The 17,995-nt window shown below is 40.5% G+C and overlaps 1 protein-coding gene across 43 annotated transcripts in view; it reads left to right on the top strand.

Annotated features, from left to right (window-relative positions):
* The first annotated feature begins 25 nt into the window (after positions 1-25).
* Positions 26-17,995, top strand: part of ep400 (E1A binding protein p400) — a 37,609-nt gene continuing 19,639 nt past the window's right edge. For 20 of the 43 annotated variants that reach the window (XM_077223175.1, XM_077223174.1, XM_077223170.1 and 17 more), the window contains exons 1-23: positions 86-216; positions 2,585-3,939; positions 4,948-5,055; positions 5,236-5,320; positions 7,762-8,150; positions 8,488-8,793; positions 8,918-9,103; positions 9,293-9,433; positions 10,010-10,088; positions 10,174-10,232; positions 10,340-10,397; positions 10,477-10,566; positions 12,439-12,552; positions 12,702-12,889; positions 13,022-13,199; positions 13,331-13,467; positions 13,666-13,835; positions 14,394-14,568; positions 14,683-14,819; positions 14,915-15,101; positions 15,179-15,348; positions 15,760-15,950; positions 16,723-16,914. In XM_077223175.1, coding sequence (XP_077079290.1) covers positions 2,617-3,939; positions 4,948-5,055; positions 5,236-5,320; positions 7,762-8,150; positions 8,488-8,793; positions 8,918-9,103; positions 9,293-9,433; positions 10,010-10,088; positions 10,174-10,232; positions 10,340-10,397; positions 10,477-10,566; positions 12,439-12,552; positions 12,702-12,889; positions 13,022-13,199; positions 13,331-13,467; positions 13,666-13,835; positions 14,394-14,568; positions 14,683-14,819; positions 14,915-15,101; positions 15,179-15,348; positions 15,760-15,950; positions 16,723-16,914 — 4,663 coding nt within the window. In that variant the 5' untranslated portion in view covers positions 86-216; positions 2,585-2,616. Of the gene's footprint in view, positions 217-2,584; positions 3,940-4,947; positions 5,056-5,235; positions 5,321-7,761; positions 8,151-8,487; positions 8,794-8,917; positions 9,104-9,292; positions 9,434-10,009; positions 10,089-10,173; positions 10,233-10,339; positions 10,398-10,476; positions 10,567-12,438; positions 12,553-12,701; positions 12,890-13,021; positions 13,200-13,330; positions 13,468-13,665; positions 13,836-14,393; positions 14,569-14,682; positions 14,820-14,914; positions 15,102-15,178; positions 15,349-15,759; positions 15,951-16,722; positions 16,915-17,995 lie in introns of all 43 variants that reach the window. The other 23 variants (XM_077223198.1, XM_077223182.1, XM_077223197.1 and 20 more) reach the window with 4 other exon arrangements.

Genomic DNA, 17,995 nt, shown 5'->3' with positions numbered 1-17,995 from the left:
TCACGCTCTCAGTCGAGTGTTTCCGGGTATTCAGAGAAGAAAGAAAAAAATAATCAGTCTATCGCCATGATTCACACAGAAACATCTGTCATACGCTAATAACAGTTTTATTAAGCTTTGTATTCGTGAGAGTGGATACCCACAGGTGTTTTGTCAATTAGACTCTGAGGGTAGAGTTTGCTGTGGATGGTTGGAGCGCGGGACGGCGATTTTACAGTAAGTGGCGCGTGTTGATGTTTGTGTTTAGCAGGCGAGCTAATGCTCCGCGAGCGGAAACTCAAACATACTCTGCTTTGAATGCTCACATAAACAACACCACTACACATACTAAAAGAATGCACACGGGTATGTTGCACATGCTCTTACTGGATCAGAATAGCTATTTGTTGAAACGAGAAGAGTGGGTGGGTTTGTTAGCTGTGTTATGCTGTGTTATCTCATCCTGAGAGCAGAGAGTGTTTTACTAGTAAACACAGTGTTGTCAACCCCATAATATACCGTGGGAATTATGTTTACCCACCAAATACCACAGTCACTAATGAAAAAGTATAAGTTAATACAGGTTCTGATTCAAACATTAAGAATCGTGTCAGTTATTTCACATTTAGTTTAATTTCTCTTTTTTTATACAATGGCTTGTGGCTAGTGTAAATACTGTAAAATGACTGTAAAAACAACAATTTGATCTTTTTATCCTAAGCTGTGGTTACCATGGTGAATGTCTGTTAGAGGAGGTAACGTTAAGGATGTAGTGACTGATCGATACAATATTGAATTGTCCAATCAAGTCAATTTTATTTGTATAAAGATATTCACAAAACACATTGTTTTAAAATTGTGATGTTAATGTTTATAATATCTATAGAATCTTTCAATCGCTGATACACATTTCTTGAAAGCTTCATCCATTTTCTCACAACTGGCAAAATCAAACAATCTTTCAGATCATACACAGGTCAGTCTATATATAAACACTACATGTCATTCATTAGACACTAAAAATAAAAGTGGAGAACACAGTATCCAGATCATGTAGTTACAAATTGTACAATTACTTAAAAGTATAGTGATCACAATTTAGTAAGGTGTAAATACTGTATACTGTATGTACTGCAAGTATAGTATTGAATTGAATTTCTGTATATTCAGCACTTGCATACGGTAATAAAAATGCAAAACTGCAAAAGGTCAAAGAGTATTCTAAATCAAAAGCATTTTACAGTACACTAAAACAAATTTGCAAATACAAGGTCAGTGAGAGTTTCCTTCTGCCTCAGCATCACGTCTTCGTGTTGGATCCGGCCTCAGGACAAAGGCAGCATTGATGCCCTAACCCTAACATTGATGTCCCTTGCCAGGCCGGATCCAGCCTTGACAACACTGTCCAAACCTTACTCTTTCTTGTCCTTTTCCTCTTCCTCTTCATCCACCACCTCTTATGTGCTCTTCCTCCTCTCCTTCTCAGATTGTTTCCATCCATTGTTCGTGTCAACATTCAGTGCACCTGTGTCACCTGTGCAGTCTGACCTGGCCTGTATGTTGTACAGTTGGTTTTAACACATCATTAGAAACGAGAGTGAACAATTTTGAATCGTTGTGTGTAAACAATGACGAATGTGTTTCTTTTCCAGCAACTTTTCCAGCTTGTTTACCATTTTCCTACACAAATGCAATGCATCACAGTGCGAAATGTGTTTTAGTAAGTGAGAATGTATTTAGAGTTTTGCAAATGATTAAATTTGAATGGAGTCTACTGTCTAACTACTACCAGAACTTTTTTTGCCAAAAGAGTGATATATTTGACAAAATATGTTTAGGCCACTGAGCATTTGGTTCAGAGAATGAGGTTTAGTGTTTTAGCTATTGAGAAAAAAAAATAATATCCTCATGTCTTATAGTCACATTTAGCAGATTTGAGCTGGGTAATAATTTGCATTTTATATTATTTTACAGGAGTATACTGTATGCATGAATAAAATTGGATGCATTATGTATCCTACTAAAAAAAATTGTCATTAATCACCCTCATGTCGTTCCAAACCTGTATGACTTTTGTTCATTTTAGAAACACAAATTAAGATATTTTTAATGAAATCTGAGATATTTCTGTCCTTCCATTGAAAGTCCATTTCACTAAAGGTTCATGCATCAAATTAAGACATCGTAAAAGTATATAATTCAATATAATTCAAGTGGTTGAATCCAAGGCTACTGATAAGACACGATCCCTTTTTTTCATAAATGCCATTGTTTGTTGCACATACATTCACATTGGTTCTCGTGTGTCAAGTAAGCATGTCGAAGCATATGTTTATTCACTTTTGGAGTAACAAAGTTTTGATTTCAGTCAAAAAATATTCATACTGTTATTTGTGTAAAATAAGGGTTTGAAACGACATAAAGGTGAGTAAATGTTGTTGACAGAATATATATATATTTTAATTAACTGTCCCTTTAATTGGCCTGGGTCTGTTTGAACTACAAATTATTAATGACTGTTTCCCTTGAGGTTCAGTATTAATTAGTTTCTGTCTTTTCCCAAATATATGCATGATAGAAACTTTGCAGTGTTGTCTCCCCGCAGAGTTTCTTTTAATACAATAAAAGTGGCACGAAATGCACCATGGAGGAGGCCCACCAAATGTGCAGAGGAACCTTCAGAGAACAAAGTCCTTCACTGGATCTGAGGCAGAAGAACAGCAGCAACCACAGCAGTCCCAACAGCAGCAGCAGCAGCCCATGCCGGTTACCCAGCAACAGCCAGCAAATGCCAATCTCCCCCAGTCACCGGTGACATCTTTTGCTCCATCTGCAAGTCCCTCTGCGCCACAGTCTCCCAATTATCAAATCATCATGAGTCGGAGTCCGGTCACAGGCCAGAACGTGAACATCACTTTACAGAACGTGGGACCAATGGTTCCTGGGAACCAGCAGATCACCCTCGCCTCCCTGCCTCTCCAAAGCCCGGCGTCCCCTGGCTTTCAGCATCAGCCCCAGCAGTGGAGGTTCGAGCCTGGGTCTTCGTCTTACATCCAGGTTACGTCACCCTTGTCCCAAACCCTACAGCCTCAAAGTCCCACCCAGCACAGTCCGGTCCCCATACAGGCTGTGCCCAGGCCGAATGCTCCTGGGTCGGCTCTGGGAGTGTGCGGTCAAAGCCCGACGCGGTTTATGGAGGCAGGTATAATGGTTAGGCAGCTCAACTTGGGCAGCCCACCAGCCCATTTTGTGTACCAGGATGGAGCAGGATTGGCTCAGCTGACTCCGACCACAGCAGGCGCCGTTCAGCTGTCCTCACCTGGGACTCCGGGGGCCATCAGAGAAAGACGCCTGTCCCAGCCACACTCTCAAACCGGGGGCACCATACACCATTTGGGCCCGCAGAGCCCGGTTGCGGCAGGGGCTGCTCTCCCGACGTTAGGCAGCCCTGGGCATATCACCACCTCCAATCTGCCTCCTCAGATCAGTAGCATCATCCAAGGCCAGTTAGCACGACCCATGATTTTTGAGAAGACTGCGCAAGGCATTGTGGGAGCATCTGCGGCGCCTTCTTTCGGGGTCCCATCCGCCATCCCTCCCTCTAGCCCATCCAGGAGCAACCCTCCCCAGGGCCTTGCCAGCCAGTCCATGACCCCCACCAGCATGAAGAAGATGCAGCCGAAGAAGCTGGAAGAGATTGCGCCCTCAAACCCAGAGGTGGCACAGTTGAGGAAGCAGTGTCTGGAGCATCATGGGAAGAAAATGGAGAGTCTGAAGGAGGTGTTTAAGGAGTACCTGATTGAGCTCTTTTTCCTGCAGCATCTGCAAGGGAACATGATGGACTACATTGCCTTCAAGAAAAAGCCTTGTGTGCCTCTCTTCACCTACCTGAGGCAAAACGATCTTGACCTTGAAGATGAAGAGGAGGAGGAAGAGCAGTCCGAGGTCATCAATGATGAGGTAAAATAATGCATTGGGCTCTACATTCTGTTTTCAAATGCACTTTTCTTTGTGTAAAAATGCACCTTTTATTGTGTCCAAAAAATATTTTATAAAACATTTTGAAATTTATATTTATACTGCTTGTAAGAAACGTTTAAATGTAATGGGGTTTAAAAGGCATCATGTGGTGTAGCCATCAAGTAAAAAACAAATAACATTTTACCTTAAACCTTGAATACATCATACTCTTTATTTTAAAAACGGTTTTAAAATGTATATTTTTAAGTAAGAAAACATACACTACATTTCAAACGTTTGGGGTCAGGAAAAATGTTTTGAAAGAAGTCTGTTATGCTCACCCATGCTGTATTTTTTTTTAAAATCAAAAATACAGTAATATTGTGATATTTGTGGGATTTGCAACACATTACATTTTACAGCCTTTTCACAGTCATAAGGTCAAATTTCTGATATTTTAAGAGGATTATTGACCTAAGAGACAGTCACAGAGCTCTTCAAGTGTCCTCTCTATGATATCATTTCCTGTTTTTTGGTGTTTACACCACATGCTTTTGGTCAAACCATTTGTCTTGATTTGGTAGACTTGTTTTTTTCTCCCAAATATTAATATCCAGTGATGCGGGTGATCCAGTGAGTAAAATATTCTCTTTTTTTCCTAAGAGAATTTTTATATCAAACTACTAAAAAAAATCATTTTAAAGAATCGTTTTCCTTAAAGGATGGTTTCTCTCTTCTTTATGATATCAAGACAGCTGTATCACTCTGACATTTTTACTTTATCTCCCCCAATAATATCAAAATAAATGTTAATTTAGAAATGTATGTATTTTTGAATAATTATTAATTAATAATAATTAATAGATCCAGATAATAAAAAAGATCATCATGTCTCTGACCCATGAATCAACTTTTCTTTGTAGAGAACTGGTCTCTTTCTTTTGCAGACATCAAGATGTATTTTCTGTGGCTTTGTATCTTTCATCTGTTTCTATGACAACCTCTCAGGTGAAAGTAGTGACTGGAAAGGATGGACAGACGGTGACTCCTGTTGCTATAGCTACACAACTCCCACCCAACGTGTCTGCAGCGTTCTCCGTTCAGCAGCAGTTCATGGTGATGGAGGCTTCCTTACTGGAAATGTGAAGGAGGATTCATTCAGAACATTTCAAATATTTTTAACACTTAGTATGACAGGGCTTTTATTATGTGGTTTGAGAGAATTTTAGTTAAGGTTAACACAACTGTTTGCTCCGTGTGAATGAGACTCACTTTGGTTTGTTTTCCATCTCACAGACTCATGTTGGGGTGGCAGGTGGCAGCATCTCTAACCCTGTGGACATGGAGGCTTTCAAACGGCAGCAGGCCATGGCACAAGCAGGTATGGCGACGTTGACCCAGGGCAAAGGTGGAGGCCAGTTTTCTTTCGTTTTCTTTGTTCTTTATCCCCCTTTTTGTTTTCTGCCTTTCTGTTTGCTGTTGTTAGTTTCCTTTTCTCCCCTTCCAATTTGCTTCTGCTTACTCAGTATTCCAGCATCTTTTCCCAGCTCTGTGTTTGAAGCCTGTAATCCAGAAAACAGGGAACTGAGCTTCCCAACAGTTACCTGCTGGTGTGCAAACATCATTGCCATGTGCCAAGTGTTTTTTTTTGTTCTCCTCCTTTTTGTTTTCTTGTTCTATATCTCATTTTTTTGGTAGGGAGGTCTTTTGCGTTTTGAGGGTATTGTGTGTTTTGCATCCCAGATCAGGCTAAGAGGTCCCGGATGGAAGTGGGTCGGCATGGGATGATATTCCAACACCCCGCTGTAACTGCTTTAGGATCTCCTGGCGTTCCCCTCCAGCAGCTCATGCCGACAGCGCAAGGTAGGAGCGCCGCTGCGTCTCTGGCCAGGTCCGCTCTTGTGTCCGTTATTCAATGCTGCTGGAGGTCAGGGTTCATTCCAGAGTTCCCAAAGTTGATCCCACCTTTTTTCCAAGCATCATCTACCAGTTGTGATCCACTTGTTGGGACTCAGTTCAGTCTCAGTTCTCATCTCAAAATCTTTTGCTAACCATCAAAGGGACAGCTGAGCAGAAGATACAGCTGAAGATCAATTTGGAAGACATCACTTTTATTCATTTATGATTTGCTCATTAGTTCCTTGAGCCATTCACCTCATTTGTGTACGTTCTTCTTCGCCATAATGGCATCTCTGATTCCATCCGTGGTTCATCAGATGATGAGCCCCAAACTGTCCTCTCTACTGGGATGTCCTCTTTCACACCGTGTTTGTTTTCCGTTTAGTTCTGCGGTTTTATAGTTGACATCTCCTCTCCTGATCCTACAAAGATCCTCCTTCACTTCCCTAAACTCACTGCATTCTCAAATTGGAATCTCAGTGCATTTTCAATCTTGGTTCCTTCATCTAGCAAGTTATTTTAATTTCTCCTTGTTTTATCGTCATCATATTTTCAGTTCCCACCCTCATCTTCGGTTTCCATCAAATTCCCTGATGGTGAGGAGCCAATAATGGCGCTCAGGAAAGCTCTTATAAACAAGCAAATTAACCTCAGAAAGCTCCGGAGTTGAAAAAAATGCTGTAGTTGGTAATTTTGCTCGTGATGAAATGCTAAAAGAGGGAGATACTTTGTGTTTACAGCTGGGCTTTACCTTCTTGTGTGCTAAACTTCCCTTGTCATTCCTCTGCTATACCCTCTGCTTTGCTGTTTTTTAGCACGTGTATTAACGCAGATGTTTCAGACATTACCTGCTTCATGCATGTTCATGAAATGTGCTTCAGTCGTGTCCATTTCCTTTCCTTCTTTTGAGTTCTTGTCCTGTTTTTATTTTTGTTTGTTTTTTTTCTTGATTTTTGTTTCTTTTAATATCTAGACTTTTCCACTTATGGATAGATCAGTGGTAATGCATGATTAGTTTTGTTCTTCATAGTAGTATTCTTAAGCATTTAATGAAATTATTTTAATTTTCAATTTACGAGTTCTAATTTTCCATTATTAGAACATGTAAATCTACCTTGAGTTTTGTTATTTAGTCATTGTGACATGATCTGTATTTTTCATTAATGATCCCTTTTTTCAGCATTGTGTAACACATTGCTGGTTACTCATAACATCATACCCATAAAATCAAAAGTTTGGTTGAAACATAAACGGGTAAAATGTCTGAGTTCTATTGCACTCCACGATCAAAATTGATTTTTAGTACCATAAAGCTTTTAAGTATTGTGCCATTATTTTCATGACGATTAGATATCTTAATGTACTGTATGGTGCTTTATTTAAATGTCTGTAATAATTATGTAATTAAATAAACAAACAAAAATCAAGCAAAATAAAATATTTATTTATTTATTTTTACAGGCTGTTTAACATTTTTTACATCAACAAAAAAATGTGTAAAGATTTTAAAATGGTACATAGTCATTATATACATTTTGATTAAATGCCACATAAATACAATACAATTTAAATAAAATCTAACATTAAGGTAATGAGAAATGGAGTTGAAATGTTCTTAATTGTCAGAAACAATGTCAATTCAAATACTAATCTTTGGATTTTTTAAGCAAAGTAGAATTTGGGGGTGAAATTTGACTCAGACATGTTCTTTCACTTTATCTAAAAACAAGAAAAAATGTGTTAGGATATAAAGTGTCACTTTCAAAATTTGGGCCTTTCAGCTAAACAGACAAGACAATATATGGTTTCAAATTCTTCCTTTTTTTTCCTTTGGAATTCTTCCTTGCCCCCCATATCCCTCTATCTGTCTCTCCTCTCTTTCCTCTCTCTACTCCGTTTCCTTCATCTTGCCTCGTGAAACAGGAGGCATGCCCCCCACTCCACAAACAGTCCAGATTGGTGGGCAGAAACAGAACCAGCAACAGTATGACCCATCCAAAGGTCCCCCGGTCCAGAACGCTGCCAGCCTTCACACGCCACCCCCGCAGCTTCCAGGCCGCCTACCGCAGGGTGGCATCCCTATGGCGGGTCTGCCTCTCTCCCTGTCCCAGGGTCAGGCCATGTTGGTGGACCAGCAGGCTCCGATGTCTGGAGGTCAGCTCCAGGTGAAGGTTCAGGGTACTGGGGCCGTGCTGGCTCCAGTTAACCCTCATGCACAGCTGCAGGCACAGCTTCAGCAGATGCAGTCAGGACTCCACCTCCAGCAGATGCAACAGCAGATGCAGCAGTCGGTCATGCAGCCAGGACAGGCAGTGAGTATGCTGAAAAATAACTGTGCCAAGAAAACCTCACTAACCACATTGAGAAGTATGTCTTCCACGTTTTAAAAGCTTGTTCTGCTTACAGTGATAGTAATAAAAGTCTGTTATGATGGGCATGTTTGGGATTTCGCTCTTTAGCTTTTGGACTGTCAAAAAAAAAATCTTGAAATTTGTCTGATGACACTTTTGGAAAAAAAAAATTGGTATAAAAAATGTTTTATATCGTCAGCAAAGCCATTATGAATATATCATGAATATTTAATATATATTGCACAGCCCTATAACGACAGTAGATTTTTTTACAGTTCATCTTCTCTTTTTTTTTCAGACTGTGACGCTTGTTCGTCCTGGATCAGATTCTTCCCAGCCGGCCCAGCGTTTGATGTCTAACTCTCTCTCCAATGCTGCCATGTCTCCTGCTCCTCTCACATCCCCGTCCTCACTACCCTCCTCACACCCTTCTGTCCCGGTCCGCACCCCCTGTACTGGCCCCAGCCTCTCCTCTGTTGCCCAGTCCAAACTCGCTTCCACGAATGGCACCACCGGGCTGAAAATGTCTGGGCTGGGTCAGAATCCGGTCGGGCAGAACTCACAGGAATGCTCTCAGGACAAGCAAGCAGAACAAGCCAAGTTGGTGAGAACAATTACAATATGATCTTTAATATGTTCGGTATATGTTAATATCAGCTAAAACTAGGTTACTTTGTAGTATATGTTGCATATAATATCTCAGACAAGATTGTCACATTGCATTGTAGGAGAGTCATGTGCACCAGCGCATTTCAGAGCTCCGTAAAGAGGGCCAGTGGTCAGCTAGCCGCTTACCCAAGCTGCAGGAGGCCTGCAGGCCCAAATCCCACTGGGACTACCTCCTGGAGGAAATGCAGTGGATGGCGGCTGACTTTGCCCAGGAAAGGCGCTGGAAGAATGCTGCTGCCAAGAAGGTGAGAAGACTCGCACTCAGTCTCTGATGTTAGCAATGTCTCAGACAGTATTAATTGAGCCGATTGCTCTGTGACTCCTAGCATAGGTAACACCTCAATGCATTTGGCCACACGTAATAGTGACAATTAGTTATAGAGCAGGCTAAAATTCTGCTTTGATTTTAAGTTCAATGTCATCTCTGTCTGTAGCTTGTGCGCACATGTGCACGTTACCATGACGAACAGAAGAAGATGGAGGAACGCGAGAAGAGAGAGGAGGAGATGAGGCTGCGGCACATTGCCAGCACCATCGCCCGTGGGGTTGACTGCTTCTGGTCCAACATCGAACAGGTACATTTACTTAGTATTGATACCAGTATTATTTTGGTTATTTTATTATTTATATACTATTATAGTATTTATTATTTCTAATTATTATTTATTTATTATTGAATGAGCTTTTATTTCTATAATTTTAGTTTAATTTTGTGCTTTTGTCATTTTTATTAATTAAAAAAACAAAAATTTAATTAAGATTTGACTTGTTTTTATTTAAATGTTACTACTTTAAACAAAACATTTTTCAGTAAGTTGCCAATGCAACATTTCTAATTTTTCATAACATTTCTAAGGGGCCATTCACACAGAATGCGCTTTGCGGTAAAAAGAAAAAAAACAAGACTCAGGTCAGTGAAAAAATAACGCAACGTCTTGAGAAACATTTTTTTTAAAGTTGAGCTTTTTTTCTTATTTGGCCACTGCGTTTTTTGGAATGCTATCTTATGGACGAGACGCTGCAAAAGACACGAGACCTGAACGCAATGGTCAAACACTTGTCTAGTGCATTTTTACATTGAAAAACAATGGAAAAGAAGTGCAGTGAAATGTAAAACCGTGAATAAATGATTTCTTTCCCTCTTACCACAGGTTGTGGAAATCAAGCTGCGTTTTGAGATCTATGACAAACAGCAAAAAGTTATCAGCCTGCAGAAGGCTGCAAGTAAAGGTGAGATTAAGTAATGATTATATCTGACCTGTCTTAACTGTTTGTCAGAGTTTATTAATTCAGAAGAGACGATGTATTGTTACAGGTCATTGTGCTAAACCAGCCCAGTCATCCGGAGAGAAATCAGATAAAGAGAGTAAAGGGGTAAGATCTTCTCCATGGGTTCTCAAAGATCCTTCCTCATTGCTAGCTTAACTCATCCTCTCATTGTCCACAACAATCTTCAAACCTCTTTTTTTTCTCGTTTTAAGCAGGAGACTGGCCCATCCCGCAAGAGGAAGTCAAGCACCGCGCTGTCAGATGTAGAGGGTACATACTGCATTTCTACATAGTTAGCTTCTGTGTGCGTGTCTGTGTGCACGCTGCTGAATGCTCTGTTCTTTTGCAGTTGAAGATGAGGAAAGTACAATAGAAGAGCAGGAGGCTACGGAGGGCGCAGCTGATCAGAAAGCCGAGCTGGCCGATCTAACAAAAGAAGGCAAGTTTTACATCTCAGAGGTTTGGTAATTTTTTATGAATGGAAATAAATTTTGATATAAATTATATATCAGACTGTGGACGAAAACATAGTATTCAATATTTAGTGATTGAAATATATAGCTGCTTTTTGGCATTTTTAGGTCATTAATCATGCTGCATTGGTCAGTTATATAAATCTATTTGTATACTTGGCAATGCTTTTTTAATTTATTTTTATTTGAAGGTGCTCAAAGCGATGTCACGCGTTTTTTGGCAAAACATTTTTTGTCACATACAAAAAACATCTCCTCACTATCCGCTAGCTGCCTGTCCACTGAACACACTGTAAAAAACACGGTCTCTGCAGACACCCCAGGCTCCACAAACGGCAACAAAAACTAACGGGGCTTACCCGCACCGCGAAACATAACAAACTGTTCCAGCCAATAACCGATTAAGAAGGGTTTGGGGGGTTAGTGCGCGGATGAGGAGGAGGGAGGGTCTAGCTGGCCTTCGTTTTGTTTGACAATACTTTAAACGTCAACAAGAAGATATGTCACCCGACATCGCTCAGAGCACCTTTAATAAAAAAAAAAGTTTTAAATGATTTTCAGGAATTTGTGTGCAACTTCTTACGAGCTAATAATTAAGTTATTTTTAATAAATGTTTGAGTAGTTTGATTGAATTTTGAGATAAAATTAAGTTCCTGGAATTTTGTGTACGTGTTTACGTGTAACGGTTTCAGTCTATTATACGTCTGTATTATATTGGCCAAGGCAAGCTCGTTCTCTAGTTATCAGCCACTGAAAACTCAAACTACTACTAATAGGGCCCGATGAAATTGATAGGGTCGATATTGTCCCCACCACTTTTGAAACATCTCGCGGCACGGATGTAACTAATACAAATAAATAAAACATCTCCAGTTAACTAGCAGAGCATTCATTGTTTGATAAATAAGAGGCGATCTAGCATGCTGAAATGTGTTGTTTTTTAAATCAAGTGATCAAAGTGCTCTTTGTCTCTCGATCAGTGGTGCGGATACAGTGTTCTGCTTTGGCTCGCGCAGAGTCTTCACACGGACGTGCGCTTTAATCCGTTGCGTAGAAATGCACACAAACGTGTCCCTGCCTGATATACAACCACTGATAAACATAATCGGTTTTAATGAGGAAAAAAAAACTATACGAGTGCGGATTAGAACCCAGAACCTCTGACACGCTTGGCAAAAGTTCTGCCACTGGACCATTAAAATACATACAGAATATAGTCGGATCTATGTATTTCTTCATGTGAAAATTCTCGGCACCAACACACATTAGATCTCATTAAACGACAAATGAAACACAATGTACTATTTAAATCGATTGCTGGACATCGGTATGTTATTGTACATAAGTACATCTGATTTATGATTTAGCATTGTATTAGCAACTGCAGTATGAGGGGCATCAATTACCGCTAGGGGGGCATGGCATTCGAATGCCCCACCACAGCGTCGGCCCTGGACATAGCTAAATGTCCTGGCTCTGGAGAAGTACATGCATTCACATCCTCATATAGTTAGGCGGCAGAGGCTGACACTACGAGCGTCACGTGTGTGTTTGGTAAATTAAACCAGACAAAGATACACTCAGAACATGCAGCAATCATATTTAAATAGTCTTTGTGGTTTAATATTCACAGACACTAGTCTGTCGCAATTAGACAATTAAGTGTACTGACCTACTTTTGATTTATTCATCCAAGATTTGACAAATTCTGTGAAATTCCGCGTTATACGGTACATTCAGATTTTATGACTGGATTTCGGGATTCCGTCCGTGTTTTCCGCATCGTGGAAATCAAAGGGCCCTACTCTACTATAAACTATGTGTCTGTTTCTTGTAGCTGAAGTGCCATTGGATGATCTGGTGAAGCAGTACGCTGGTGCTTACGCTGAGGGCTTTGAGTGGCCGCAGCCTTCTATCCAGAGCGAGGATGAAGACAGAGAGGAAGCTGATGGTTTGTCTTAAGAACTACAGCAATTGTTCATACATTCTCAATAGAAGCCCTGAAATACAAAGATATTCAAATAAATCAGTTCTTTTGACAGTGTATTGATTTGATGTTGCAGTAACAGTTTTTTTTTTTTTATGCTGTTCTCTATTCAGACATGAATTCTCCATTGAACAGTCCACATGATGCAGTGCTAATAGACTCTTTGCTGAGTATGGATCAGTACCGTGGGGCTGAGCGGGTGGCTTCAGGCCCTGATGGGAAGCCCACAAAGGATATCGCTGAGGTTGCTGCAGCAACAGACCTGATTCTGCCCAAAGGCAGTGCCAGGACCACTCTAACTGTGAGTCACTTACACTGTTACTCACAAGGACTGATTTAAACAGGAAGATTAAAAATTCAGTTGAGTGGTGGTTTAATTCAAAGTGGGCTCTCTGTGTTTGATTGTCTGATGACTCATCCCTTTTCATCTCAGAGTCGTTCCTCTCCTCCTGCTCTGCTGCACGGCTCTCTGAGAGAGTACCAGCAGGTCGGGGTGGAGTGGCTGGCAAACCTCTACCGCAAAAACCTCAACGGCATCCTGGCAGATGAAACCGGCCTCGGCAAAACTGTACAGACTGTGGCTTACTTCGCTCACTTGGCCTGCAACCAGGGTACCATCACTAGCCACTTCTAGCACATTTATAGTCAATAAAAACGTTTTCTTAAGGTGTCAGATTTTTCTTTTTTGTGTGAATTTAAGAAAAGAAATGCAACACATTTTGGTGTGATGTGGGTGTTGCAGGTATTTGGGGGCCTCATTTGGTGGTGGTGAGGACCTGTAAGCTGCTGAACTGGGAAATGGAGTTCAAACGCTGGTGTCCTGGACTGAAGATACTCCTGTACCTCGGCAGCCGAAGGCAGCGCAGATACAAGAGATTGGTATGAACCATGTACTTTCACATACCAGACTTGCTGTAAATCCAGCCTTGTTTTCAGAGCATTTTTTTGCATTTGATAATTCCCGAAAAATAGTTTTCAAATGAGTTGGTAGGTCATTTAAATTCTTGGTTATTAAGTGGGCACCTTTTTTTTTCTGTTGTCTGTTCTCACTTTCCCATTGTCGTCTAATGTATGCAGAGGTGGTGTGAGCCCAACAGTTTCCACGTGTGTGTGACATCATACAAGCTTCTGTTGAAAGATCAGTCTCACTTTATGAGGAGGCGATGGAGGCACCTGGTGCTGGACGAGGTGCAGCTCATCAAGAATATGACTGAGAAACACTGGGAGACCATCTTCAACATAAAGAGGTTAGGAAACATGCCAAAACACTGGAACAATTTTCCTTTTGGTATCTATTGGTGTCATGTTTTCGAGATTTTTGCATTTGAGAAAATATTTACAGTAGATTTTAATTGCTGTTGTTACTGTAATTGTTACTATAACTAATACCGTCAAAAACTTATTTTCAATTGTTAAAATAAAGCTAAAACATAAATATTAAAAACTTAATCTTAAAAAAATAGACTGAAATTAAATGTTTGACATACTAAAATTACTAAAACTGAAAAATATAAATCAAAGCAAAATTGAAATATTAAAAAACTAACAAAAACGACAAAAGCACAAAATTATTGTAACTTAAACTAAAATTAAAAGGTTAACAGAAAATATCAAAATAAAATCTAATTTGAAATATTTCATACTATATATATATATATATATATATATATATATATAATACTAAATTACTTTGTTTTTATTTTATTTAGCATTATTTTATGCTTATTTGCATCTTCCTATCGGTGCAAAGATATATTGTAAAAGTTAGAATTTTTTAAAAAAAATTTGTCTTGTTTTGTCAACAGTCAGCAAAGGATCCTCTTAATCAACACACCTCTGCAGAACACTCTGAAAGAGTTATGGACCATGATCCACTTCCTCCTGCCTGGAATCACTCACCCATACCTCAGCTTCCCCATCAAACCCGGCACCGATCAGAACCAGGACTACTGCCACAAACTGGTCATCAGACTGCACAGGGTGAGGCCTGATGGAAGTTGTTTCTGGACACTTTAACACAGGACATTGTGCCTTTGGTTAACTACCTTTCACGAGCACCACGGCATAATTTTGTTTTCTTCCTTTCTGCTTTAGATGATTCAGCCCTTCATCCTGCGTCGTTCCAAGAGAGATGTAGAGAAACAAATGCCTAAGAAGTACGAGCACATTCTCAAGTGCCGACTGTCCAAGAGGCAAAAGAGCATGTACGAGGACATCCTTATCCAGCCCAGGTCAGTACAGGACACACTCAGCCCAACACACCTTAACCAGCTCATCTCCAGGTCATCCATTTTGAGTGGTTCTCTGTTTTTCTATTGCCCTCTAGTGCACAGGAGGCTCTAAAGACAGGACATTTTGTCAGAGTCCTGGAGGTTCTTATGCAGCTGCAGAAGATCTGCAACCATCCAGACCTGATCCAGCCCAGAGACACACACAACTCTTACATATGTCAGCCACTTCAGTACAACACCCCATCATTACTGCTCACCGCACTGCAGCAGGACCAGTGGAAGGTAAGCAAGAGAAATAAACACATGGACTGTGCAAGATAGAAAATGTTTGTTGACTAATAGACCATTTTCTGTTCCAGACTGTAGATATGTCACTGTTTGACCTGATTAGTAACGAGGGCAAGTTGACTCGTTATGAGGCAGAGGAGACTCTGCCAAAACTCAGAATGACCAAGCAGCTGATCGAAGAGATCTACAGTGCACGTGACCCACCAGCACGACCCAGACCATGCAAGATCAAACCTATGAGGTGTCCATTCTTAAAGACTCACCATTCTCATATCATAATGAATTCTATGATGAATTCTATAATGTAAACAAGCATGATGAAGCTTGAATGTGGTTAGCTGTAAATGCCCCTACAGTAATAACGGCGGAATGTTTGTAAATGAGACAAACCTAATAATATCACAATATAGTGTTAATACTGATTTTGGTGCTATTGTTTTCACTCCAAAAATCATTTCACTTCCTAGAATGAATTGTTAATTTGTTAATTCATTGGTTTTGTTTTCATGGTAAACAATCTACGTGGTATAGTAGTGAATATTACATTTGTTTTTATTGAACATATTATGAAATGTATGATGGGGAGATGACAATGTACTACAGGAATGGCCCAGATGAATTGATGTTGACTGTTGGATGTTTGTAACTTCAGGTTGTTCCAGCCAGTGCAGTATGGGACTAAACCAGAGGGGCGTCTTGTTCCCATGACTAGCAGCACCACTCAAGCCCCTCGTGCCACTGCTGTGACTACTGCCCCCACCACCACTACCAACCCTGTTACTGCTGCTCCTAGCACACAACCCAGGGGCAAATCACCTCTTACCACAACCACTTCCACACAGGGTAAGACCCTAACTTCTTACACAAACGTGTTCCCACACTTAGACTTAGATAACCAACATTCTGCAAGTTTTTGTGAAGTGGTATGATATTTATGCAGATGCTTTTTGATGCAGAAAACGTGCTCATGTCAGTTATTTGTTCCTAGGAATCTCTATTTACATGTATTTATTTGTTGCCATCTCTGATCTTGGTGTTAGTTAATTACTTAAACTAATATACCATAAGTGATGGTTTCTGAGGCTTCGCTGAAATCCCCAACCCTAAAATTTTCATTTTCGGTTGAACTATCCTGAACTATAAGTCGGCATGAAATGGAAATGACTGTAGTATTTTTTTTCTTCTACATTTGTCAATTGGGAATTGATTGGATCATTGTTGTTTGTTAATTGCTGTTATCTTATGTGAGTTGCACACATCATCATAGAAGAGATGTCATTGCAAGGGGAGGGAAAGTCAATATTTTTTATTGAAGACTAGGACACAGGTATTTCACATAAATAATGCGCACGGATAAATCATTTATTATAAACTGCATCTTTCCATCAATTTTGATTTCATGGTGACTTTAAGCAATCACATAGAAATGCAATTTATCCATGCGCAACTTTCTAGCACTGTGGCAAGCACCACTCAACAAAAATCTGTATAACATAATAAATAATATAACAGTGATTGTATGTCCCAAATAACAGATTTTCTTTAATCCTCCACCCCCATTACACTCGCTTTGAATGGTCTGTTGAGATTGTTAACTCCACCTCTTTTTCCTTAGCCTCCGCAAACAAAAGCTCAACAGGACCACTCTTATCAGGAGCCACCCCTAACCCCCCCTCTACCCCTCTGGCTATGGGTGTGACAGGGGTCACTGCTGTGACCCCTCACGCCCCTGCCGCCCACCCCCTCCAGCCCAGTTTGGTAACCCAGAGGCTGGTGCTCAGCTCCCAGGCCCAGGCACGCTTGCCTAGTAAGTGGCCTCCCCATCACCGACAGCAGATCGGCCCTCTCCTCTGCACTCTCCCTTGTGCACCTGCACTTAAACGTTTCCTTATTATCATGCGCTCAAGCACAGCAGTAAACAACCTGAGTAAAGATCAGAGACAACAGTACGTCTCTGCTGAAGTGTGCTAGCTTTCATACAGACCTCCACCAGAGAAACTAATGGTGAAAATTCAACCCGTAGTGTGTCTGCAAACAAATCGACACCGTGTCTGCTGGCATATGTCCAGTCTGATTTGAAGTGTAAAAATCTTTGGCTTCAGCAGATGACCTACGGTGGTTTCTCTCCTCACCCTTCGTAGACAAGCATGAGTCCACCAGATCTCTCTCCGGACTGCACCCGCTGCCTCCAGTTTTTCACTTATTTTTTTGACATATTTATTCCCTTCCCTTTATTCTGGTTTCCGTTCTGCATTTTAATAACTAATCTCTTTGTGTTTTTTGTGCAGTTCAGCTGAAGGATGATCCAGAAGCTTTCTAATATGGTTTTGCCTCCCTGTCGTTTCAGTGCAGCTTTTCTTCAGAGCCGTTTATTTCATTAGCCGTTATTCCACTGTCGGGCCAGTGCACACTAGGGCTAAAAATGAGCCGGATGGGGCCAATAGTCTCGAACCTTGAGCCACAAGGCCAAAATCAAGTTGTGTTTCCACTGTCGTACCAGTAGCCCTGTAGCGCTACTGCTTGATCACAAAATGAGCATCACAGAATTGAAAATTTGGTCTTTGCTTAAAGACTTTGACTCGAAATTTGACAAATGATTTACAAGGAAAAATGTTGCAGCTGACACAAATGAACAAATTACTGTCAGAGTGCACATCAATCATTCTGAATCAAACTGGTTTTTATCATTATCTCACATAAAAAGAGAACATGCATACTTATTCAGCTGCACCTGCTCGTGTTTATTTGTGATACAATATTGATAAAACATCATGTTCATGTCACATTTCTTTAGTAGGAATGACATCTCTCCTGTCTCACTATACTGTTATCCTTTCAGCTAGAGCAACAGAGGTAGCACACGGACAGAAAACAGGAGTTATATGAGT

Source organism: Siphateles boraxobius, unplaced genomic scaffold, assembly GCF_051911475.1.
Source record: "Siphateles boraxobius isolate OS27281-9 unplaced genomic scaffold, OSU_SipBor_1 9, whole genome shotgun sequence".
Classification (NCBI taxonomy): Eukaryota; Metazoa; Chordata; class Actinopteri; order Cypriniformes; family Leuciscidae; genus Siphateles; species Siphateles boraxobius.
The sequence above is the reverse complement of the archived record's forward strand: the minus strand, read 5'-3'. Positions and strand labels throughout refer to the sequence as shown.